General features: G+C 48.6%; 1 protein-coding gene across 2 annotated transcripts in view; it reads left to right on the forward strand.

The window, feature by feature from the left end:
* Positions 1 to 6581: 6581 nt before the first annotated feature.
* Positions 6582 to 25080, forward strand: part of EPAS1 (endothelial PAS domain protein 1) — a 90344-nt gene continuing 71845 nt past the window's right edge. Inside the window, exon 1 of one of the 2 annotated variants that reach the window (XM_025405669.1) lies at positions 6582 to 7134. In XM_025405669.1, coding sequence (XP_025261454.1) covers positions 7109 to 7134 — 26 coding nt within the window. In that variant the 5' untranslated portion in view covers positions 6582 to 7108. The remainder of the gene's footprint in view (positions 7135 to 25080) is intronic. The other variant, XM_025405670.1, reaches the window with a different exon arrangement.

Consider the following 25080-nt stretch of genomic DNA (forward strand, 5'->3'; position numbering starts at 1 on the left):
CCTCCCTGTCTGCCTTCCTTCCTTCCTTTTTCCTTCCCTCTTGCCTTGATCCTTCCCTTCCTTTCTCCCTCCTTCTCTCCCTCCCTCCATCCTCCTTCCCTCCTTTGTTTCTAGCATGGATGAAATATCTCTTTGATCTTCCCTGGCCATGGCTGGTGCTTCCCTCTTTGGTATCTTTGTCACCTTGCATGTAACCTTCCTGGTCCCCTGGGACTGCAGTCCTCATGGCTCCAAAGGGGCCTCACCTTCAGCTGGTCACTTATGGTCCTCCTTCAGCCTCTATCTCTAGTTGCACCTCCACCTTTTTCTGCCAAGGTCTTTTTGAAGAAGCCCATGTGGACAGAGTCCCCTTAAAAATTGCTGGGCACAGTGACTACTTGGGAGGCTGAAGCAGGAGAAGTGCTTGAGCCCAGGAGTTCAAGGCTACAATGTGCCATGATCACACCTGTGAATAATCACTGCACTCTAGCCTGGGCAACATAGCAAGACCCTCACCTCTAAATTTTTTTTAAATTCTAGGTGGTTATTCTTTTCTTTCTTTTTTTTTCTTTTCTTTTCTTTTTTTTTTTTTTTTAGGTGGAGTCTCTGTTGCCCAGATAAGAGTGCAGTGGCGTGATCTCGACTCATTCGACTCACTGCAACCTCTGCCTCCCAGGTTCAAGCGATTCTCCTGCCTCCTGAGTAGCTGGGATTACAGGCACCCACCACCACGCCTGGCTAATTTTTGTATTTTTAGTAGAAACAGGGTTTCACCATGTTGGCCAGGCTGGTCTCGAACTCCTGACCTCAAGTTATCTGCCTGCCTCAGCCTCCCAAAGTGCTGGGATTACAGATGTGAGCCACTGTGTCTGATCCTAGGTGGTGATTCTTCTTGCAGGTTCCACATCCGGTACCTGCATGCCATGTGCCATACTGGACCCTGTGATCACTGCCCAGATCTCCCCTTAGGAATGAAGGACACATTCCCCCAGATGCTGTTGCTCAAGGTCACAGCCTTTCCCCAAGGTCAGCCAGAAACAATGATCGATCTGTGGCAGGGGTAGAAAGGTCCCTTGGCTCTGTCTTGGGACAACTCTGAAGGGCCATCCCAGCTTCAGATCTGGGCAGTGGGGGTCCACTTCTCTCTATGATCCTGCTTCTTCTCTTTTCCTCCTCTGGGTGCTATCCCAAGAGCACTCTCTAAAAAACCTTCCTCACATTAATCTTCCCCCTCAGAGTCATCTTCCAGGAAACTCAACCTGCCACACACTCCCTTTCCATGATATAGGCAAGAGAGAGTGACTTCCAAATGGAAACATCCTCTACAATAGGCCTCTTCAGCCAGCTGCTCACCAGTGGGCAGTCTCCTGTGTTCCACAAGCTCCAGGGACACATATCAAGCTCTGTGTGTGGTCTCAGGTAAGCCCTAGTCACTGGACTTAAGAGACAGGAGCAAAGCATGTCCTCTCTCCATGGTATGGGGAGGAAAACTGACCACAATGTTGACAACCCAATCCTAGAACTCCAACTTCGAGTCTTCTTCTGTATCAATCCATGCACTCCCTTGAGGTGGACAGTGGCTGGAGAAGGCATGCAAAATCATTTTCAAGGAGCTCTTTCTTGTGTTCTACATTTTGGAAGTGGCAGTAGTTGGCATTGATTGTCTTGGGAACTCAGCTGAAACTGAAGTAGGAAGAGGCCCATTTTAACATTTTGCTACAGGCCAAAGCAATGCCACAGGATAGGGAGGGTGTCTCTGACTATGCCCCCACGGGCCCTGTCCTCTATGCCTGTCTTAGCCAGGTGCCAGAGAAAATTGGATGCTTGGGGCCCAATGTCATCATTTTTAGCGATACAGCACCTTCATTTCTACTCATGCCTTTTTCTAAGGTGGGGCTGGCATGTCCTTCTTATCGGCCATTCCTTCCACATGGGTGTTATTTTATCACCTCAGAGGTCACACTCATTAGCCCGGCAGCTGGGCCAGTCCAGGCTAGGCTTCTCCGGGTCCTAGCAGTGGACGTGGCTGGGACTCCAGATTTTCTGGTTGTTCACCACCACTAAATTCTTACCACTCCTATTGTTTAGGCTATAAGATTTTGCTCTCAAGTTTCACATTAAACAATTTTAAGAGCATATCAATTGTATATATTTACCAATTTAAAAATTGGGGGAGGAAAAGGAATTACCATGTCAAAAGATACCTGATTTTGGAAGCCTTAAAAAATGTGTATTCAAAATCTGGGAAATGCAGTGTGTACCCAACTGAACTATGTTCTCTTGGAGGGAAGGAAACCACCAGTGCTCTCTTCCACAGACTGATGTCTTATGCTGTGGCCGGAGGCGGCAGAGCACATTGGCCCTGGACCAATGACTCCTTTACCATTGGTTGAATGACATTTATAAATGCACAAGCCCCTTCATAGGCAAAACTTCATTCCTAAGCCTAGGAATGGAAGGTGTTAGTCTCCAAGTCATCAATATACAGGCGTGAGGAATGGAGAAGCTGGGGTTCTTTAAAACTGCATCCTTCATACCAGTAAGTACTTAGGAATTCAAGTGGGAAAAAAAGTTTGACTCTTGCCTCAAAAAAAAAAAAAAAAAAATCACAGAACTCTTTTTGAAAGATGACAAATTCTAGATTTGTGGGGTCAAAAGTCACAACATTTAAAAGACGATACAGCACATGTCTGTGTGGAATATCTCACAACATTGGCCTAAAGCCAAACACAGGGGGCAGTTTTCTGGACCTGGAGTTCAGTGACAGGGAGTGTGAGGATAGATTTTGTAAAGTCACAAAAGGGGCTGGTTTCATTTGGATGGAGTAACATGCAAGTGCGAGGGAAGGAGTGACTCAGGCAAGGCTTTTCATAAAGGAGGAGCCTCTGCCAGCTTGTCCTCTCTCCCATCTCTGCTCCCTACCTCCCCTGCTCTCTCCACCCCAAACCAATGAAATAGACAGACAAGGGTCAGATGGGTATTACGTGAGATAACGCATGTGGCAGGACAGAGGCCAGTGTACTTGCAAGGCCTCTCTTGCCTCACCCTGGTCCCATCTCCAACATGTGACAATGCATTGGAAGTTGTAAGGTACTAATGAGATAGCCCATCCTTCCAAGAGCTCTTCCTGTTAGATCCTACCCATTCCAACCTAATTTCCAACCGCATCCTGGAACATACTGTTACTTCGATGGGACTACTGAGGCCATCTTTCTTCCACCAGCCCACTGCATCCCAGGTGCTTGCTCTCTGCCAGGTTTGTAAGTTCACACTTTATTCTATCCCATCCTCCTGAGGGCACACCCTACAAAGAAGAGAGGAAGCAAGAGAACCAGATTTGTCCCTTGTCAAAACAAATACGTGTTTCACTGGTGCCACAGCTTTTGTTCCCAAACCATCCAATCCAGAGCTGGGGGGCAGGTAGGGAGATTTGCTGGGAGGTGGGCAGTTTGCTCCTATTTTAAGCAGCTTGGAAGCTTTGCTTACTGGTGTCCTCTGCTGCCCTCTGTGGCCAAAACATCAGTGTCTCTAAAGACACCCCTCTAAATCCGGTGACCCAGCTCCCCATCCCCCACTCCCTCCCCTAGCATCACCTTTCAAAGTTTTTCTCCTTTAGTTCTCTACGGGCTCTAAAAAGTAAAATTGGATGTACCCTAGCCACAGCCTGCATCTGGTTTACACTCTCAGCTCCTTCCTGCAAAGGTTATTGAGCTGAGTCCTGGAAGAAATCTTAGGCCACCTAGCTCTGCTCTAAGCAAGAGCTTTTGAGAATTTATATACAGTTTTTGGTGAATCTCAGACACTGCCAAAATCCTAGACTTGGCAAGGCACAGTGGCTCATGCGTATAATCCCAGCACTTTGGGAAGCCGAGGTGGGTGGATCACATGAGGCCAGGAGTTCGAGACCAGGCTGGCCAACATGGCAAAACTCCATCTCTACTAAAAATACAAAAATTAGCCGGGTGTGGTGGTGCACATCTATAGTCCCGGCTACTTGGGAGGCTGAGGCACGAGAATAGCTTGAACCCGGGAGGTGGAGGTTGCAGCGAGCCAAGATTGTGCCACTGTAATCCAGCCTGGGTAACAGAGTGAGACTGTCTAAAGAAAAAAAAAAAAAAATCCCAGACTCAGTGCCAGCTGTTTGCCTTAGCTTGGGGAGCTTTCACTTACAGGGTGCAGTCTGGCCAAGAGGAAGGAGCTATATAATATGGTTGACGAAATTTCCAACCTTTAAGTTCAGGGGTACATGTGCAGGATGTGCAGGTTTGTTACACAGGTAAATGTGTGCCACGGTGGTCTGCTGCACAGATCATCCCATCACCTGGGTATTAAGCCCAGCATCCATTAGCTATTCTTCCTGATGCTCTCCCTCCTCCCACCCCTCACCCTCTGACAGGCCCCAGTGTGTGTTGTTCCCCCCAAGTGTCCACGTCTTCTTAGGTTGATGTGGTCTTGAGTGATCCCTCCTTGCCTTTCCTCTTTCAAAACAAGATCTAAAAAGTTATGTTCTCTATGCGTTGGAGGTATTGCCTTAATCTGTCAAGCACAGTCCAGGATGAAGAGGCTGCTGTGGTGAACTACTGTAGGCACCTGGAAGCCACCAAGGTGCCCTTTTCCCACAGCCTAGTCCCAAGTAAGGGAAATAAGCTTATGGTTAAGGGAGAACTGTCTACCAATTTGAATTCATTAAAATACATAAATGTGTCCACTAGAAATGGCTGGCTGGAGAAGCCCAGTACGAAATCACCCCATTCCTGAAACCCACCAGCCCCATGAAATAGTTCACTAGAGAGCAATTTGCAATCTTTGAATTCGTTGACTATCAACCTGTATAGGTGCTCCGTGGCCCCGAGATCTGAGAAAATGACAAACTACGTCTACTTCCCGGCCGGTCACAGTGACTCACGCCTGTAATCCCAATACTTTGGGAGGCCAAGGCGAGCAGATCACTTGAGGTCAGGAGTTTGAGACTAGCCTGGCCAACATGGTAAAACTCCCGTTTCTACTAAAAATGCAAAAATTAGCTGGTGGTGGTGGTGGGCGCCTTTAATTTCAGCTACTCTGGAGGCTGAGCCACAAGAATCGCGGGAAGCGGAGGTTGCAGTTAGTCGAGATCCAGCCACTGCACTCCAGCCTGGGCGACAGAGACAGAGCGAGACTCAGTCTCAAAAAAAAAAAAAAAAGTATTTCCCAATTCTTCGTCCGTTTTCCCCTGTCCCCACTTTGCCTTCTCCAGGTTCCTGAAAAGTATCTCCCCCAACCCTTTCTGTGTACACGGGGAAAATACGCGTTCATTTTTGTTGGGGCACTGAAACCTACCCTTCTCTTCAAATCGTTTACGTAGATTGTTCCAGTATAAAATGTGGCAAGAGGTTAAAGGGAGAGATACAGACCAGTTCTCTGGCCCTCGCTTTCCCTTCAAGTTACACCTGTGAAACTCATGGGTCCTTCCACAGGCTTCAAAAACTAAGGGCGTCCCCTGTCCTCTCTCCAGATGTCCCTTCCCCATCGCCAGTAGCGAGTGGGAGACAGCTCAGCGCGGGGGAGGGGAGCACTGGGCCCGGAGATTTAAGGCAGCGTCAAAAGCGCTGCTGGAAAATCCCTGAGCGCTAACCGTTGCCTGCATAAGCCTTAACTCTACGAATTTCCAACACCTGTAGCCTTTGCGTTCCCCAGGACTTCAATCGACCCTGGCGATAGAGAGGGCAGGCCTGAGATGCTGTGACTTGAGGGCACATGGCCAACTCTGTCACTCCAAGATCACACTGGGGAACCAGACTGACTTCTCCAATTCTGAACTCGCCCTGGCCCGCGCAGGAGCGGCGGGGTGCCGAGAGCAGGGACAGAAGGTCGGGCGGCTCAAAGGGCCTCCTCTCCCGCATCCCCGTCAAAACCAAATCGCCTAGCACAAGCCCGTAAGCAACCACTGTACTGGGAGAGGGAAGGAAGGGCAGGCGCAGCCTAGATCAAGTGATCCCTAGATCAATTTCCTTGCGCTGTTTCTCCCAGACAGTCAATTCAGCTGCGTCCCACCGAAAAGGGCGCATCGCCCACGCCCGAAACGCAGCCGCTAGGGGCCGAGAAATCATCCCCACCTGGCCCGAGGCCCACGTCACGGGGCCAGGGAAGCGGGAGCGCAGCAGCGTGGAGGGGCTCCGCGCCGGCCGGGCGCTGCCCGCGGTCCTGCCCTCGTTCCAAGGGCACAGCGCCGGTAGGAGGACAACGACACTGTGGCGGAACTGCCGCCCCCGGCAGCAATCCTGGAGCCCCGCTCCCGGCCGCCCCTCAGCCCCGTGCAGGCCGCGTCTCCCTGACGCGAAGTCCCACCCCACTACCCGCCGCCCAGACGACCTCATAAACAAGTCCTGGAAGTGCGGAGGCAGGAGGCGGGGCGCAGCGCGGGGGCAGGGGGCGGGCCGGGGTCAGGGCAGAGGCTGCGGCCGCGCCTCCCCATTGGCCAGGACGCAGTGAGCTGCCCGGAGCGCGGCGCGGGCGGGGCCTGCCGGCGCGTGCCCGCCCCCACCCCCGCGCCGGTGCCCGCCCCCCGCCCTCCGCGCCCGCCCAGTGCCCGCCCTGAGCCGGCCGACGGAGTTTTTAAAGTGGGCTGGCGGCCGCGGGAGCCTTACACTCGCGAGCGGCCCGCCACACAGCTCCGGCGCCCGCCGCTCTCCCGCCCCAGCGCTACTGAGGCGGCCGTACAATCCTCGGCAGTGTCCTGAGACTGTATGGTCAGCTCAGCCCAGCCTCCGACTCCTTCCGACTCCCAGCATTCGAGCCACTTTTTTTTTTCCTTGAAAACTCAGAAAAGTGACTCTTTTTGCAGGGAAAAAGGAACTTGGGTTCCCTTCTCGCCGTCCTTTTTTCGGGTCTGACAGCCTCCACCCACTCCTTCCCCGGACCCCGCCTCCGCTCGCAGGTTCCTCCCCGTCACCTTTCTCCACCCCTACCCCCGCACCTAGCCCGCCGCGCGCCACCTTCCACCTGACTGCGCGGGGCGCTCGGGACCTGCGCGCACCTCGGACCTTCACCACCCGCCTGGGCCGCCGGGAGCGGACGAGGGCCACAGCTCCCCACCCGCCAGGAAGCCCAGGTGCTCGGCGTCTGAACGTCTCAAAGGGCCACAGCGACAATGACAGCTGACAAGGAGAAGAAAAGGTAAGCGGGCGTCCGGGCCGACCAGGGGGCCGGTCAGGGGCCGGTCCGAGGCCAGTGCCGGGCTGCGCTGGGCAGGCGCGACCGAGAGTGTTTGGGAGAAGAGTGCGGAGAGGTGTTCGGAACTCGAGGCTCGGTTTGGAGGGCTGTGAGGGGAAGAGCATGTGCCCGGTTTGGGGGCGCGGAGCAGCAGCTTTGCAGTGGAGACTTCTGTGGCTCGGAGGAGTCGGGGATCCGCGCGCGCAGCGAGGCCAGGAGGCCGAGGGAGATGGCCTGGAGGTAGGAGGTGCTTCCGCGGTGCCTTTGAAAATCTCCCAGCCACCCTGCACCAGATTACCGTGGCCACTGGCGCTTGGAAATGTTTGTGGGTGCATGTCCTCGACTTTCTCTGGTCTCTCATGTTGGGGCAGCATCCACGTCTCTATTTTTCTCTGGATTCCCGGGGTCCTTCCAAAGCGCTCCTACGCCCGCGCCGTGGCCCAAATGGGCAAGGGGGGCGGGAGGCGGAGAGCGGCTCAGGGACAGGATCCCACCGAAGAGCCCGGACCCTTCAGAGCGCCCCGCTGCCCGGCTCCACACCCCACCGGAGGTTGGAGAACCCACTTCCCTCGTGCCGCACCTTAACTCTGGGGAGAGTAGGTAGTGAGTGACCTGGATTGCCCTGCGGGGGCAGGTGGTTCGGTGTGTAGGGAGCGGACAGCAACACTGGACGTCCCTGGCAGGTCCGGGTGTCTGTCTCCTAAGAGGACAGGGAAGGGCAGCCACGATCTGCCCGCCTGCTCTCGCGAACCTCTCGGCACTGGGTGAGAGGCAACTCCGGCCAACTCTTGCTGCCCTCTCGCCCTCTCCCGGCCGCTCCCAGTCCAGCCGGGCCTGGCGCTACCCGAGCGAGGGTTCGAGCCCTCTGCGCGGCCGGGCAGAAGCAGGTAGGGCCTCATCTTCTGCATATGTGTGCGGCTCGCCGCCTGTCCCCTTTCTCCTCCTGTCTCCACCCCTGCGGCCCCAGTGGCCTGGAGCTTCCAGCCCCGCGCTCGGCCGCGGCTTGGCGAGGCTATGCTGCGGGAAGCTGGAATCCAACGCGCGGCCGGCTGAACCGCCTGAGCCGCAGGAAACCAGCGGCAGGGCGGTAGTGAAGAGGTGCGAGGATGAGGAGGGCCCACCTGCGAAGGAAGGGAGGTGACTGGCCGGGAGGGCTCACTGCCGAGGTTGATTTGCTCTTGTTCCAACTTCCACTACGGGACTGGAGCCAGAAACCTTGTATCCTCCGGTCGAAAGCGGCGGTTCCCACCTCGGGGCACCGATAAGGATTTGATAAACGGGAGCGAATCGCGCCTGTCCTGGCTCGGCGCCCGGGCCCTTCATTGCGGGATCGCTAGGGGAGGGGACTGGGTCCTGCTCCCCTTTCCTGGCCGCAGTCCCCCCTTTCGCGTCACCGTCGCGCCCTCACACCCAAGACAAGTGAGGGAGCCTTGAGACTGCAGCCGGCACATCCCCAGGGCCCTCGGAGCCGTCCTGGGGTTCCGTGTCTTTTGAAGGCAGCAGAACAAGGAAAAGACTCTAAGATTCCAGTGCGTTTTGTGAAAACCAGTTATAATGCTAATAATGACTGAACCATCGAAAAGCAAAATTATAGACAGCTCCTCTGCAGGCGCTCTCGGGTCCGGAGCCGGCGAGGGAACTTGTGTATTTTACAACTGCGAAGCCTATCGGGAATGTGCCAATCGCCAAGGTGGGGCCTGATAGTAATCTTGACAAATGTGTGAAGTGTCAGCTCCTCCTGCGCGCCTTAGCGCCGGGTTTTGTGCAGTTTTGTACCGTATATACCGAGAAACTTGGGAGCAGGGGAAAAATGATTTCGACACACCTGGCTACAGTACCTGCTTCGTTAGCGGGCTGTTGGAGAGAGAGAAGGAGCAGGAATGGGAGCGGGAAGAACGTTGACTCCCAATTATTGGCGAGGGCGGCCGCTTTAAGAACCACTGTCGGGACTGCCTGCGAAACTTCTTGGAAGCCGCTGTGTGAGCTGCGGCTCTGGGCTGGTGGCCACGCCAGGGTGTCCGCCCTCTTCGACCTGCCTGGATTTTTGTGCTGCAGAATGGCAGGGCAAACAGCGTGTCCTTCACCATCTAGAGCCCCTTAAGGGGCTGTCCAATTCCTGTTGGACTAACCATTTTGAGACTCATTTACTTTTCCTGCCTGGGTCTGTTTGCTGGCTACAGCTTCTTTAGCGACTAAGATGTAATTAAAATATGTGAACCAATGCATTGAAAGTTGGTGGTGTTATGTAAGTGGGTGCTGTAGCTTTCCTGAGTGCCTCACAAGGGCGATGTGACGGTGAGGGGGCTCTCGGCTGATGATTCTGCCCACTAGTTCTTACATTTTGTGTTTCTTTGGTTTAGCAGAGCAATTTCTTCCCCCAAATGCAATGTGGGCAGAACATTTGGAATATTCCTTCTAACAACGGCCCCTCAAAAAGTGGGCAGATGATTGTGTCCCAAAACGTTAACGCGTCGATAAATATGTTAATGTTTAATAATAAAAGAGTTTGCTTTCTAAACGGTAGTTGGCTGGCTGGCCTCGATAGTACCAGTTTTGGTGGTAGTGGGCATTTGCGATGACATCACAAATGTCAGAAACTGAAGCCTGGTGGGTGGGGGTACTGCACTTTCACCTTTTTGTGCATGCATCTATTAGGAATGCCCAAGTCCTTTCCCTGGGAAAAAATGTGGAAATTCTGGGGTGCATGGCGTTTGGGGAGTGGTTCAGGCAAATGTAAATGAGATCCTTGGATAATCAGGGATCAAAGTCCCGTCCCAAAGCCAGACCTAGGTCCAGACACCTCCCCGGAGTGCCTGTACAGGTCTAGCATGGAAAGGGAATTGGAGACACCTGGATCAGAAGTTTTCAAGCTCTCTCCCCTCTTTCTGACAGCTGGACTTAGTTGTTCCTCTCCTAAAATCAAATCAAACTCCATCATTATTCCAACTCTGAAGGGAAAAAATATTGTTGGACAATTTCTCTCAATTTAAACATATTTCAAATAAATATTCCCTCAACACTTGATATGTTTCCATTGTATTACGAGTAGTGCAGGATGATACAGAATTGATGTAACACATTGTTGGCTTGAGTATTTAAGTTTTAATTCATACAGCTTTCATGAAGTTCAAAAGAATGCCATCATTTCAAGTTTTTTCAGTGGTGCTTATAGGGAGCCTAGAAATATTTTATAAGAGACCATGGAAACCATCTAGTCAGACTTTTCTCTTTCTGAATAAGGAGACTGATGCCCAGAGAGGTTAAAAGACTTCTCCAGTCATAAGGAAAATTAGTGCTGATAAGAGTCAGGGCTGGTAGTGGTGGCTCACGCCTGTAATCCCAGTACTTTGGGAGGCCGAGGTGGCGGATCACCTGAGGTCAGGAGTTCAAGGCCAGTCTGGTCAACATGGTGAAACCCCATCTCTATTAAAAACACACAAAAAATTAGCTGGGTGTGGTGGTGGGTGCCTGTAATCCCAGCTACTCTGGAGGCTGAGGCAGGAGAATTGCTTGAACCTGGGAGGCGGAGGCTGCAGTGAGCTGAGATAGCACTGCACTCCAGCCTGGGCAACAGAGTGAAATTCTGTCTGAAAGGAAAAAAAAAAGTCAGAATCCTGGTTTATTACTTTCAGTTAAGTATGTATGTTCCTGTTGTTCACAGGCGAGTACCCCAGCCCAGAAATATCTCTAGATAGTGAGGATGATTTCCAAAGGAGTGCTCTCCCCATCACAACTCTCAAACCACTGAACCTTATAGAAAGGAGATTTGCTTTTCCAGATAATTAATCAACACCTTTAGGCTGCAGTAGAAGTGATTCTGTTTGCTTCTTGCGGAAAAAAAAAAAAAAAAAGAAGAAGCAGAGTTGGAATTGATGCTATTCCCAGTGTCTGTAAACTTTGGAAAGTATGAATTCACTGTTTTAGTTAGAAAAAATCTACTTGTATAGGTAGACCTCATTAAACAAAACCAATGCAAGGACCACTCCCAGTGGAGCACATTGCTGTGGGAGGTAGAGAACATTCAAGCAGCTGCTAGATTGATTTTCATACTGGGTGAGCTGGCATTTTCACTAGGAGTGAAAACCATGAGACTAAGTTTAATTTACTTAGAATGTCCCTCTTCCTTTCTCTGTCTGCGTGTGTGTGTGTGTGTGTGTGTGTGTGTGTGTGCGCGCGCGCGGGAGGGGGTGATTCTCAACTTTCTAGGAATGTATTAAGTGCAGTGTTTAGAAATGGAAGGAACCAATTAGATAATTCTCAGTGCTCCAGGATTTTAGGCTCACGCATTTGAAAATACTTGCTGTCATTAATTGTCTTGAGATTTAGGCTTTTCCACTTTTCAGGAAATCTATCTAGTAGTTTTTTGGGGGTTTTGTTTTGTTTTCCCTGGTTCTGCCCTATGCCAACCTGCTAGTTTCCCTTTTCATTTTAGCCTGATGAATCTTCCCGTTTGCTTTCAGTACTGACCATCGCTGGTAGTTCATAACAGGTCTTTTACCAATATTGTCAAGTTAGCAATATTGGCTCCTGGGGCCCTAGTACTCTATATTTCCACCACCCTCCCCACCAATACCATGCTGCCTGTTCACATGATGTACACCAGCTCTGATACTCTCCCTAAGATATAATCCATAAGACAACAAACTTGTATTGAACACCTACTCCTAATCTGGCTAAAATGCTGAAGAGAATACTAAAAAATAGGGGATATGGTCCTGGTTATCAAGTTGCTTAGTCTGATTAGAAAAAAAAAAAAAAAAAAAAAAAAAAGGAGATACAAGGAAGCTTAAGTGAAAATATAAGGGGTTGGGCGCCGTGGCTCATGCCTGTAATCCTAGCACTTTGAGAGGCCGAGGCAGGCGGATCACGAGGTCAGGAGTTTGAGACCAGCCTGGCCAATATGGTGAAACCCCATCTCTACTAAAAATATAAAAAATTAGCCAGGCGTGGTGGCACGTGCCTGTAGTCCCAGCTACTCGAGAGGCTGAGGCAGGAGAATTGCCTGAACCCAGGAGGCAGAGGTTGCCATGAGCCAAGATCACACCACTGCACTCCAGCGTGGGTGACAGAGCAAGACAATGAAAGAAAGAAAGAGAGAGAGAGAAAGAAAGAATATAAAGAGCTGACAGCCTACATGCTTTTCTGTAGAAATCTATTATTTTGAAGCAAAAGATAAGCTCTGAGTAGCATTTCAGGTAATAACCACCCCCCCACACACATAAGCACACACAATTATTTAAGAGTATTATATGTATTTAGAGGTGGAGAAATTTGTTCCTAGTGTCCCTGGAACCACACAGGGTAGGTGCTGATCACCAGCTTAAAGACTGGCTCAGAAGGAAGGTCAAATGGGAGAAGGCAGTGTTTGGGGGATAATGAGAAGAAAGAAAACACACAGGGCTCCCTGTGATGTATTCCTTTTCGTGTACTTCGACCCCATACACAGAAAGGCCCCTGAAATGGAATGTTTCCTGTTCTTTACACACTTGCTTTGGGTGGGGACATGGAGAGGGAGCTGGCGGGGGTCCACAGATGACATGGGTAGTAATTTCTGTCCCCCGAGAATATCAGTGGAGACAGCTATGACTCCAGGAAGGCCAAGAAGGCAGAGGGAGCTTCTTAACCAGGCTTTGTGAATGGGTTTCAGAGGCTGGCGTGTACATCTCTGAAACTGTGTGCAAGGCATTGTGTATAGAAGCAACTTGTTCTGAAGGAAGTCTGTTCAGCTCTCAGTAGCCTTTCGAAGGTTCTAGGCTAGGGAAAAGGCAAGCCCTTGCTCTCGGATGCCTGATTTGGTGACTGCCTTATGTTTCAGAATCTTTCTATTCAGATCCCAGGCAGTTCTTGTGTTTCACTGCCATTGCCGCTCCCTGTGGTGGAGAACGGGGAGGAGGATGGTGTATCTAGTAAAGGTTCTGAGGTGCCGCTTAATCTTCCCTGTCCCTGGCTGGCGTGTCTGTCCACCTACGTGTCTGCCCTCAGTCTTGGAAGGACGGGAAGCTGAGTGCCCTGCACAGGGTAAATACTAGTATGATTCATTTTGTTAATGCTTCTGAAAAATGACTGTGAAAACAAATTTATTGTCAAATATTCCATCATCCTCAAACAGTTATTTGGAGGACCTTCATGTACTAGGAATGTATGTGTTCTTAATAGAAATTATATTTTGCAGCTGGGCGCGGTGGCTCACATCTGTAATCCCGGCACTTTGGGAGGCCAGGGCGAGCAGATCACGAGGTCAGGAGATCGAGACCATCCTGGCTAACACGGTGAAACCCTGTCTCTACTAAAAATACAAAAAATTAGCTGGGTGTGGTGGTGGGCACCTGTAGTCCCAGCTACTTGGGAGGCTGAGGCAGGAGAATGACATGAACCCGGGAGGCGGAGGTTGCAGTGAGCCGAGATCACGCCACTGCGCTCCAGCCTGGGTGAAGCGAAACTCTGTCTTAAAAAGAAAAAAAGAAATTGTATTTTGCATCAGGACAAAACAAAAAACTGACAGTCTTATTTGTGCCAGTGCCCTCCTCAGAACTTTATGTGGATTAATAATCCTGTGAGATAAGCCCTGTTATTATCCCCACTTCATTGATGGGAAAGCTGAAGTCTAGAAAGGTTAACTGCCCAAGGTCATATAGGTAGCATGGGCAGAGCTGCATTCAATCTGAGTAAAGGAGGTCCCCAGAGTCTATACTCTCAATGGGTGTTCCATATATCCTTCCCTTACTGAAGATATCTATAAAGTATGTAATACCGCTTCTGACTCACAATAAGTGCTCTATAAATGATAACTGCCTTTGTTGTTTTCCTTATAATTATTATAATTACTTTTGTTTTTGTGATTTATCACTTGCATCAAACCTCACAAGCAGATAGGGATGGAAGATCTGAAAGGCCAACATGGAACTCCTGGAATTTCTTATTTTTCATGGGTTTTCCTAGACCCTGACAGGAGGTGGTTCTCTCCTGCCCCAAGAAGTTCAAAGCTTTCCACCTCCCACCCTTCGCTGGTGGCAAGACTTCAATAATTACTTCAGCCTTCGGACTCCATTGTGCAGGAGAACCTGTTAGAAGCTCTTCCTCTGTGGCTTCTGAAGAACCATCAAGATGCACAGGACTTCCTGTGGCTCTTTTGATCCTTTTGAAATTGCGAGCACAGGAAGGAAAGAATGGATAGGGGGATAAAAAATAGCTGTGATTGTTGTGATAATAGCATGTTGCATTTCTATAGAGCCCTTTCGCTGATGAGTCCTGAGCCTTCACAGCCATCACACTGTTGGCCTCTGCACTGTGAACCTAGAGGGTACCTTGAGTTTTTCCAGTGCTGTCAAACAGAATTGCATTGACACATACTTTAACCAAGAGAGAAGCGAGCCGTGTTGGCAACTGTGCGTCACAGTCCATGTGGTGGTCATCCACGGGGTGCCCCTAACAGCATCTGTAATTTTCAAGTACATGTTGGGTGTAATTTGGTGACCGTTGTCTGTTCCCACTGTTGGAAGCCACAGAACTGATCTGATGAAAGCATATAGTGAAGAAGAGTGGCGAGACCCTTTGTGAGATCCCTGGAGCTGAAGAGTCAGGTGTGGAATGGACAAGAATGTTATCCTCTTCTAAGTGACCTTGCTTTTTCTAATTTCTTAAGAAATACCTGTTTGCTTGACTGCCTTAGGCTGTTTGCAGGGGCCACTTGTACGTCAGCAAAACTCTTACTAGATAACATCACTGCCAGAAGTTCCACGTTTCCAGGAGGTACATTTCCCACTGCCCCCACCCCCCCGAACTTGGAAAGATTCCTCAGTTTTAAAGTTGTAAGTAATTTCCATGCCAGATAATGATCCTGTGAACAGACCCTTTTCTCATGTGGAAAAATATTTCAGAAAGGGTGTCTTGTCAATGAGAAAAATGACCCCATTAAAACACGTTTATTTGCCATGTACTCATCTGACATTTTCTGAATTCTACAAAGCCATGGACTTGGATTGTTAGAAGTGTCTTATACACCCCTAGTGACTTCTTGAACTGTCCCCCCCATCCCCAGCCATGGAACTCTACAATTAAAAAAACCTAAGAGATAAGTGGTAGCAATCATAACAAATTAGTGATTTTATGTGGTTAGGCTGTGTAATCAAACACATGGTCAGGAAAGTGGGTCCAGTATGTTGTACTCTTGATTGTGGTGCTGAAGGTAACCCCCATTGCCCTGTAGGCTGCCCCCAGAAGCAGGGGGTACAGCCGATAGTATTCTTACAAGTTAATCAATTCTGTAACAGCTTTAGTTGAGTTTTTTGGTCTCATTTTTAGTCCAAGGTGCCCTGATGTTGGCCTGTGACTATGGGGAGTCAATGGCTTGTTATGAATAAGAGGCACATGAGCTGAATCTGAGAAAGTTCAGAAGCATTTTATACGTTGTTTAAAATACATCTGTTAAAGTATATGATTATTTTTTGGTAATCACTTAAATCATTGTGCTGTGTGTCTACCCAGGCAGTATTTATCTGTCTCTCCATGTTGTATTAGTATAGTGTTAAAAAAATACACATATTTTACTCTCGATAAAAACTTTGCATACTGTCACTACTTTGTATAAGATTTTTCCTGACTGCCTCTGGGTAGGGGGCAGGGAGCAAGAAGACCATCATTCTTTCCTTCCTTTATATTTGGGAAATGGAGGTGCTGAGAGAAACAAGCCACACTGTCTGAAGTAAAACCTACAAGTGGACCTGGGTGTCCATGGTGAGGGAAGGCCCATATGTACCACCTTGGGCTCCAGTTACAAGGTAATGAGCCATGAGCACAAAAGGGTGACTCAAAATTCAATGCCAACCATTCTCATTACTAATGAGTAATTACAGCAAATATTTACAGGCCTCCTTCCTACCTTTACGACTTCCTGTTACTGAAGCACTTTGGAGTATTGAGAAAGATTGTCCTGGAAAAATACGTCACACACAGTTGCAGGAAAGAGTGCCTTTAAGCACACAGAAAAAATCGGTTACTTGGCTTTGTTTATGAATTCCACATAGAAACAACAGAAAATTGTGCCTTTTGAGGGACTGCATGAGAATCCTTTCTTCTGCATTTCAAGATAAGATTTAAAAAATCACATATATCAAATATATGGGGAAATGAGACACAATGTTTTAGAGCGTGTCTAGAAATAATAGGACCGTGCAAGTTAGTACAGCAAAATTTGGGATCAAAGCACGGGTCATTTGATAAACTCTCTTTTATGAACGTTACCTCTACAATATTTTTCTAAATGAAAACAATCATGCTTAATATAATTAATCAGGATGGGAGCTAGAAGCATATAATTCACTTTACACAGATTGGAGTCAATCCTCATAATGCCCCTTTCCTGTATATTTAGTTAAAAAAGCACTCCAGTAAGATTGCTTTCGCAGTAAGTTTCTGCAAACCACTGTACCCTTGTATTTCTCTCCTGTGTTTCCAAGAGTTCTCAGATGCTATTTTCGAATGGCAGCATTCACTCCAGTGCTGGCTGAGGTCGACGAAGCTAATTTTGGTGCCTTGGTGCCCAGGGTGAAGGGAGAGAGAAGTCCTCTGCAGAGCTAAAAGGACTCTCTGGGGCCTGGGTTTGGAGCAGTGTGGTGGTGTTGGACACACCACATTTCACCTTTAGAACCTTTATTTGTGTGCTTGCACAACAAATGTTTACCCAGATATTAAGATAAGGAAAGTATGAAGGTCACATTTCACTGGTGACAAGAGAGCTTCTATAAATGTAACCATATTGTGCGGCAGGAGTCTGTCTTTTATTCTGTACCTGGGACTTAGGGGGAGTTATTGGTGGGTGGGGCATGGGAGTTGAGGCTCTTCTTGGTTTTTTGGCTTTCTTGCCATCACTCTGTTTGTCTTGCCTCAGCTGACGTGTCCCTCCCATTTGGTGAGGGCCTTTGTCATGGCCAAGACGTCTAAGGAAACCCTAGTCTGTGTGGCTGGGCACTGTGTGGTCCCCTGACTCTCTCGAGTCTTCCGGACTTCCATGGAAATTAGTGCCCCCGTGCATTTCCCTGCTAACTGACTGGAAGGCACCCTGGCTGCTGGGATGCCCTCCTAGTGCCCCAGAAGAGGTCCGCGTGGTGCTGATCCTGCAGCTGTTTTGGGCCTCCTCAGCAGGATTGTCCTGTCCTCGGAGCACGGAGAATCCTGAGTGGGACAGAGGTTTCTTTTGTGGATTTGGGTGTTTCTCTTAGGGATCTCCAAAGACTAGCTAGACACTCAGGGCCTCAGTGAAAACATGGGTCCTTGGTCTAGTTTTCTTCCCAAGGGCAGCCACCATGGCAGTGGGAGTTCACCTTGCTGACTACAAGGGACCCCACCCCACCTCTGTCGCCCATTCACCATCATTCACTGTGCCTCCTAAGTTCCTAATACACAAGCCTCCTCCCACAGCCTCAAAGGCAGTGCTTCCGTACCCATTCCCACTTCTGTTCCCTCACACTAGCTCCTCCATTTGGATGCTTTCCCCCTCTCTTCCTATTCCAATAGCTCCGACTTTTCTGTTGTGAGCCCAGGCTTCCCGAAATCTTGCACAAAATCACTAAGGGAACGTAGAAATTTCCACAGTGGCACTCCCACTCCCTGCATTACTAGCTTCTGGTTGTTTGCCAAAGAGCCCGCTTATATTTCCTTGTTATCTAATGACACTTTATTTGTTTTTGCCTTTCTAACAATATAGCATGTTCCTGAAGGCCAAGGATGTCTGATTTTCTGATGTGCCCTAATACCTTACTTTTTTTTTTTGGCTCTGAAATCGTGCTTAGTTTTTTTTAAAAAAAATAATAGAATTGCTTTGTTCATGCCCCTTGGGTTACTTGGAAAGCTTGCCTCTTGTGCTCTGCTTTCTTCATTTATGTAGATTTGACCCCTTTACTTATTTCCCTTTAAAAAGAAAGAAAAAGGAAAAGAAAAAATTGGGGGGACCACAGTCAGGTCTTATTGATACATAACTTTATATCAGATGCAAACATCAGGCTAGTATTATATTAGTTCTTCACTTCAAGAATGCCTTATACACTAAGGTGAGTACAGCCAAACAAAATACTCTAGCTTAATCTCAAAGCTAAAAGCAAGATGGGGAAGTTGTGCAAGAGGGCACTAGCTCTCAGTTCAGAGATCATCTTCCCTGGGAAGCCTTCCCTGATTAACTGCACATTGGTTACCCCTGTGTTTGTATATGGTCTTCAGTCTGTGTTTTGTTATTTGTATGACGCTTTTACAACTTGCTTTTGAAGGCTGGGGGTGGCATATGTCCCTGATCACCACTTAAGTGGTAAGCCCTTCAAGAGCAAGGACCCAGTCATTTTTTCCTGTTATTTTTTTCCCCACAGAAGTCAGAATAGAGGTCTCTTTAGGTGCTCAGTAATTATTTGTAGACTGAGTAATTCTGTCTGTGTCAGGAACTTTGGGAGTTTGGTGTAGAGAACTGGAAGCACAGGTAGACACTTTGCTCACATCAACCTAACTTATCCTCATTGGTTATCCACCATGCATATAGCAGGGTTTGTGGGGATCATCACTGTGTGTAGACATTTATAGGTTCCCTCCCAAATTCAGGTGCTATGCTGTACAGGGTGAGGTTACAAAGAGGCGTTAGATGGACCCTGAACTCAGGATGTCCTAAAATGATTTGTTTAAGCAATATAAGATGGTTTATGTTAATGGATGTCCAAGCTCTGGCTTTACAATGTTGCCATCTTGTTAGGAAGTCAAAACCAACTCAGATAAAACATTGAGCAAACAATGGAAGATTGATAGTAATAAGGTGAGAGTAAGGGTAAATAGATCTTGTGTGCTGGGAATAGTTAGGGAAGTGATTAGTGGAGATTACAGAGAGGTTTCCTGGAGGAGCATGAAGATCTAGGTCTGTCTTGAAGATTAGGTAGAATATGGATAGGCAGATGAGTATCGGGCATTCCATTTGAGGTGAATTGCATAAATAAAACGAGGAGGCAGGAATAAACAGAGTGTGCAGGCCAGGACTGGTGAGCCAGTTCCTTCCAGAGCTGGATCTGGAGCTCTGTTAGCAGAAACGAGATGAGGACCAGGCCTGGGCTGGCATTGGGAAGTTTAGGGGCAGGCCTTCCTGAGTCATGTTGTGATGGAATCTTTGGGTTGCCTTGGGGCCATGGGAGCAGCGCATGCCTCTTCTGGCACATGAGAAGCTGCTCAGGACATCTCCATTAGCCCTCCAACCAGAAGCCTGGCTCTAGTGTGAGCACCAAGTGGGTGGCTGTAGGAGGCCATGATTTGTCTTCTATAATATTGACCTCAAAGCCTCCCCTGCTAGCCCTTAGTAAATCAGTCATGTGTGAATGTGCCCAAATCAGTCCGATATATGTTTCTTTTTGGCCTGTACCACTTCTCAGGGTAATAAATGCCATGTCTGAGTCTCCTAGTCTATGGAGTGGGAGCTGGAAGAGGACTGCTTGCTGTATCCTTAAATAGCAGTGACCCTCATCCCCATGTTCTCTTTCTGACGGTAAAACCTTTGTCCCTCTCATTATTTGATGAGGCTCTCATTCTTTTCTCATTCTGGATTCTAGGTTTTTGAGTCTAACCATTATGGAAAGATAGAACAGTCCCTTCAACATCCCACTATTTGTAGGGCATGAAACAGCCAAATCCAAGTCAGACCATCCCTTTTATGAGTTTCTACCAATAACTGTTAATTGCACACCCTGTACAGAGCACTGTGACCAAGTTGTTCCTTGACCTTCCCCTTTCCTAGTGTTGGTCACAACATTCCCTAAAGCCCTAACTCAAGTTCTTGGGATGATACCGCCAGAAGAGGGAGAAAAGGAGCTGTCTTCCTGAAGGCACCTGGGTAGAGCAGCTGGGGGTTTTCCCTCCTTGAGCAGGTGTAACCTTTTCCCTGGAGGAATTTAGAAGCACTTAAAGTCACAGCTGAACACTGTGGGCCTAGGCCTTGGCCAGAGATCCCAAATCACTGGAGAAGATTCCATTCCAGGGACCAGTAGAGGCCAGCCGGTCTCATCCAAGTCACTGTAGCTCACTCTGTCCACTGGTACTTTGAGGGAGGCCATATAACTCCTGAGTACTTTTGGCTTGGAATTTAACCTCACAATGACAACTGCATGTTTGGTCTTTTTTTTTTTTTTTTTTTTGGGGGGGGGTGGGTAGGGAGTCTTACTCTGTTGCCCAGGCTGGAGTGAAGTGGCGCGATCTTGGCTCACTGCAAGCTCCACCTCCTGGGTTCACACCATTCTCCTGCCTCAGCCTCCCCAGAAGCTGGGACTACAGGTGCCTGCCACCATGCCTGGCTAATTTTTTGTATTTTTAGTAGAGACAGGGTTTCACCGTTTTAACCAGAATGGTCTCGATCTCCTGACCTCGTGATCTGCCTGCCTTGGCCTCCCAAAGCGCTGGGATTACAGGCGTGAGCCACCGCGCCTGGCATGTTTGGCCTCTTATTCCTTTTCTGTCCCTCTAGTAATAAATGCCTGTAGAACTGGGAAACTGCTGCCTGGTCCAGGCAGGATTGGTTGGTTCAATCACCTACTCCACAGTCACCCTCTGCTCATTGCCTACTCTGTGCAGGCTGCTGAGCCTCAGGTCTGAGAGCAGGGAAGGGCCCTCTGCAGTTAGGTGGAAAGGAGCCTGGACTGTCAGAACCAGGACCTGCAGTCCTTTCCTGCACTGGAGCACAGTGCAGCCCAAACTAAGGGAACTCGTCTCAAGAATCTCCTAAGAACTCCCCTAGGCCAGAAAGTGTTGTTTACCCAAATCTTGCCATGGCTAGAAATTTGAGTCTAGCCGGGCGCGATGGCTCACGCCTGTAATTCCAGCACTTTGGGAGGCTGAGGCGGGCAGATCCCAAGGTCAGGAGTTCGAGACCATCCTGGCTAACATGGTGAAACTCCGTCTCTACTAAAAATACAAAAAAAAACCTAGCCGGGCGTGGTGGTGAGTCCCAGCTACTTGGGAGGCTGAGACAGGAGAATGGCGTGAACCCGGGAGCGGAGGTTGCAGTGAGCCGAGATCGTACCACTGCACTCCAGCTTGGGGGACAGAGCGAGACTCCGTCTCAAAAAAGAAAAAGAAAAAGAAATTTGAGTCTAGCATCTACCTTCTCACAGCTCCAGGTGGACCTCCAGAAGGAAAAGGAAGATGTCCTACCAAGCTAACCTGTGACTAGATCTCTGTTAGAGTGTGAAACCTATGAACATATCCATGTTTATTCCGTTGTGTTCATTTCCTTTTCTCTTCCTTTTTAAAGTAAAACATCCTTTTGAAAAGTTCCAATGTTGCCTTTGCTGAACTCCTAGGAAGTACTTTTCCCCACCTTGGCTAGTGAGATGTTGAGACACGGGCACACCTGAGGGTGGTGTGGTCACTGTGGCCGTCAGCCAGCCCAAGGCCTTGGGAAAGCCTGGTGAGCAGAAAACCCAGGCAGAAAGGAGTCTGGGTGACTGTGAGCATTGATTCCTTTGTTCCTGAGCCATCTCTTTTGAGCACATTTGAAACCATTTTCCATACCCAAATCAACATAAGCCTGGTGATTCCAGGCCACCTGTATCTCCTTGTATGGCTCCAAATATTACCAGGGCAATGACGACAACTTAATTCTTCTTGAGTTAGATCTTCAGGGCCAAGGCAGAGTACATGTTTATTTTGGAGAGAGACAAACTTTCACCCACTTGAATTTCTTTGCCTCCAAAATTAGCGTTGGGATGACCACAGGGTTCTGTGTTTCTTGGCTTTTATCTTGCCAAATGGATTGTAAATGCTCCCGAGTCACCTTCTCTCTTTTTGTGTCCCCGGCAAAGCCTACCTCCACATGGGGTTCAGAGGAGCTCTCAAGTCTCTAGGAGTTGGAAAGACTTTTCTAGATCTTTCTATGATGTGTGTGACCTAGGACAGGTAATTTAACCTTTCTTTCTTTAACCCCTTTCTAAATGGGGTTAGACATATTTGCTGCTTTCTCAGAGTACTATTATGAGTTTGAAATGAGCTAGAGTTTCATAAAACCATGCATTTTTAAAGTCTATTATCTTTTAAAAATCACTTTTGCAACTATTATCTCAATAGAACTTTGAAAAGTATAAAGGGCAGACCTTCAAGGCATCATTATTAACAAGCACAGCAATATAATCATTAGGTACATTATTGCCTGTTGATGTGATTTGGCTGCAGTTGGAAGGGAGCCTTAGGAAAAGCTAGGAGACTCTTGCTCTCAGGCCTTTAAATTTCTTACCTGGCTGGGATTTTCAGAATTATTAGTTTTTGCTAACAATGATTTTTGGCTATAAGTTCTATTTTTGCCCATACCCTGAGATGTGAGGAAATCTGATTATACCAAGAGACCAAGGACACTTCCAGGATTCTGGATAAAGGGTCTGACCAGTTATGCTCCTTTCCACATCTGACCCGTTTTTCCCTCCCCTGTGGAGATGGAGATGGTTTGTGCCAGATGTGATTCTGTCGAGAATGGGAATATCCCCCCTTCAACTCAGCACACCCAAATCTCTAAACCTAAAGAGCTACGTCTGTACCATGTCTGCTCAGGTCCTACTTGTTGCTTTGCATCTTATGAGCAAGACCTAATTGTGGGCTCCCAAAGAAGGCAGATGACTTGCCCACAGTCTTTAAGAGGTCAGACAGCTACTAGCCAATAGAGAAATAGAGTGAATGCTGACACCTAAAAGACACCTTGACCTTCCAGTGTTTCTAACAGTGGAAAAAAGGCTTTGAGTGCAAACGTCTGGCTGTGCTACATACTGACCATGAGATGTGACAGGCCACTCAGCTCTGGCCTCTGATCCTTCATCTGTAACATCTCTGATGCCCCTAATGCCTAAGCTTGCTCATCCCTCAGCCCCACCCATGAGGCTGGCCAGCTGACTTCGGCCTTCAGGTCTCAGCTTAAATATCACCTCCCTAGGGAAGCATTTTCTCAACTCTTTTAGTTAACCTCCCTCCTGTTTTGTTTTGTTTTGTTTTAACAGCATTTCCCACGTTATTTATTTATTTATTTATTTATTTATTTTGAGACAGTGTCTCACTCTGTCACCAGGCTGGAGTGCAATGGCGGAATCTCAGCTCACTGCAACCTCCACCTCCCAGGTTCAAGCGATTCTCCCACCTCAGCTTCCTGAGTAGCTGAGATTACAGGCGTACACCACCATGCCATATTTGTATTTTTAGTAGAGATGGGGTTTCACCATGTTGGCCAGGCTAGTCTTGAATTCTGACCTCAGGTGATCTGCCCACCTCGGCCTCCCAAAGTGCTGGGATTACAGGCGTGAGCCATAGTGACCAGCCCCACATGTCGTAATTGATTTGCTTATTATCTATCACCTTTGCTGCCCCCTAGTTTGTAAGCTTCATGAAGGCAGGGACCGCGCATTACATGCTTACTGCCATATCCTCTGGGTTTGGGGCGGTGCCTGCACACAGGAGGTGCTTCTTAAATGTTTGTTAAGTGAAATAATCTGGGGTTGTTGGGTCTTTGTCTTCAACATTATTATTTCTTTTCTTTTTTTTTTTAGACGGAGTCTCGCTCTGTCACCCAGGCTGGAGTGCAGTGGCACAATCTCAGCTCACTGCAAGCTCCGCCTCCCGGGTTCACGCCATTCTCCTGCCTCAGCCTCCCGAGTAGCTGGGACTACAGGCGCCCGCCACCATGTCCGGCTAATTTTTTTTCTATTTTTTAGTAGAGACGGGGTTTCACCGTGTTAGCCAAGATGGTCTCGATCTCCTGACCTCGTGATCCGCCCGTCTCGGCCTCCCAAAGTGCTGGGATTACAGGCTTGAGCCACTGCGCCTGGACTATTATTTCTTATATTTGTTTAGTGCCCATTTTTTTTTCAAAGCTCTTTATATAGATTGAAGCTTTTGTCATTTTTTTGTCAAATAGATGAAACAACTGAGGCACAAAAATGTGATCACAAAACCAGAGAGTGGCAGTGCCTACCTGAACAGCTCCCAGACCCAGACTCTTTCCACAGACCCCTGCTGTCTCTCTTGGCACCTTCTTTTTCTGTCGTGGTGATGTTATTGTTTGTCTTATTTGGCAGTGTTTACACCAGAGGAGTAGAGGCCATTGTGTGTTGGTGGCGTCTGGAAATACACAACATAGTCCCAGGAGAATGCCACTGTCAGTTCCTACCACAATTAGCAATTATCAGGCCAGGGGCAGTGATTGGGTGGGTGTCACTCTCTACATGGCTGGCTCTGCATGTTGAAACGCCACTGCCTGCTCCTCCACAGATGCCAAAGGGATTGGGGGTCCTAGGACTACAGCCCCATTTCTACCCAGCCCTGACTATCCGTCCACTCAGATCTAGGTCCTTTCTGTTCGGGAAAACATCCTATTTGCATATCTATTCCTGTGGCCTGCTAGTCAGCAAAGGCAAGTGCTAACCAGCTGGATGATAGCTCTGGGCCTCAGTTTCCCCATCTTCCAAATGGACTAGTACATGGGAACCAGTCAAAATTGGCTCAGAGATCCCCAGTAGGGTTCCAGCTCCATTGTGAAGTAAATTTCAAGTGGAGCCTGGTCCTGACTCCTGTTTTCACATGCTCCCTTAGAGGGAAGGAGGGTGGATGATTAAAGATAATTGGTGGGAGGTTGTAGGAAGGAACTCCCCGTTCTCCAAGAGGAGGTTCTGTTGTAGAGGGGGAGAGACTTGGAAGTCACTGTTGGGCATGGCCCAGCCCACTGCCATGACAGCAGCAGGACCACCACCCTCAAGAAGGAGGTGGGCGAGGGTATGAGAAGCTGGGCTGCCCAGTGGTTTCTACAAAAAGGGAGAGTTGTGCTTGTAGGAGGGGTAGCGTCTCCATCTCCCGATGCCAGGGAGAAGGAGGCAGGCTGCTGGGGGGATGGTGAGCACCCTCAACTAGGTCACACTGCACTCCCTC

This window comes from Theropithecus gelada, chromosome 13 (genome assembly GCF_003255815.1).
Source record: "Theropithecus gelada isolate Dixy chromosome 13, Tgel_1.0, whole genome shotgun sequence".
Classification (NCBI taxonomy): domain Eukaryota; kingdom Metazoa; phylum Chordata; class Mammalia; order Primates; family Cercopithecidae; genus Theropithecus; species Theropithecus gelada.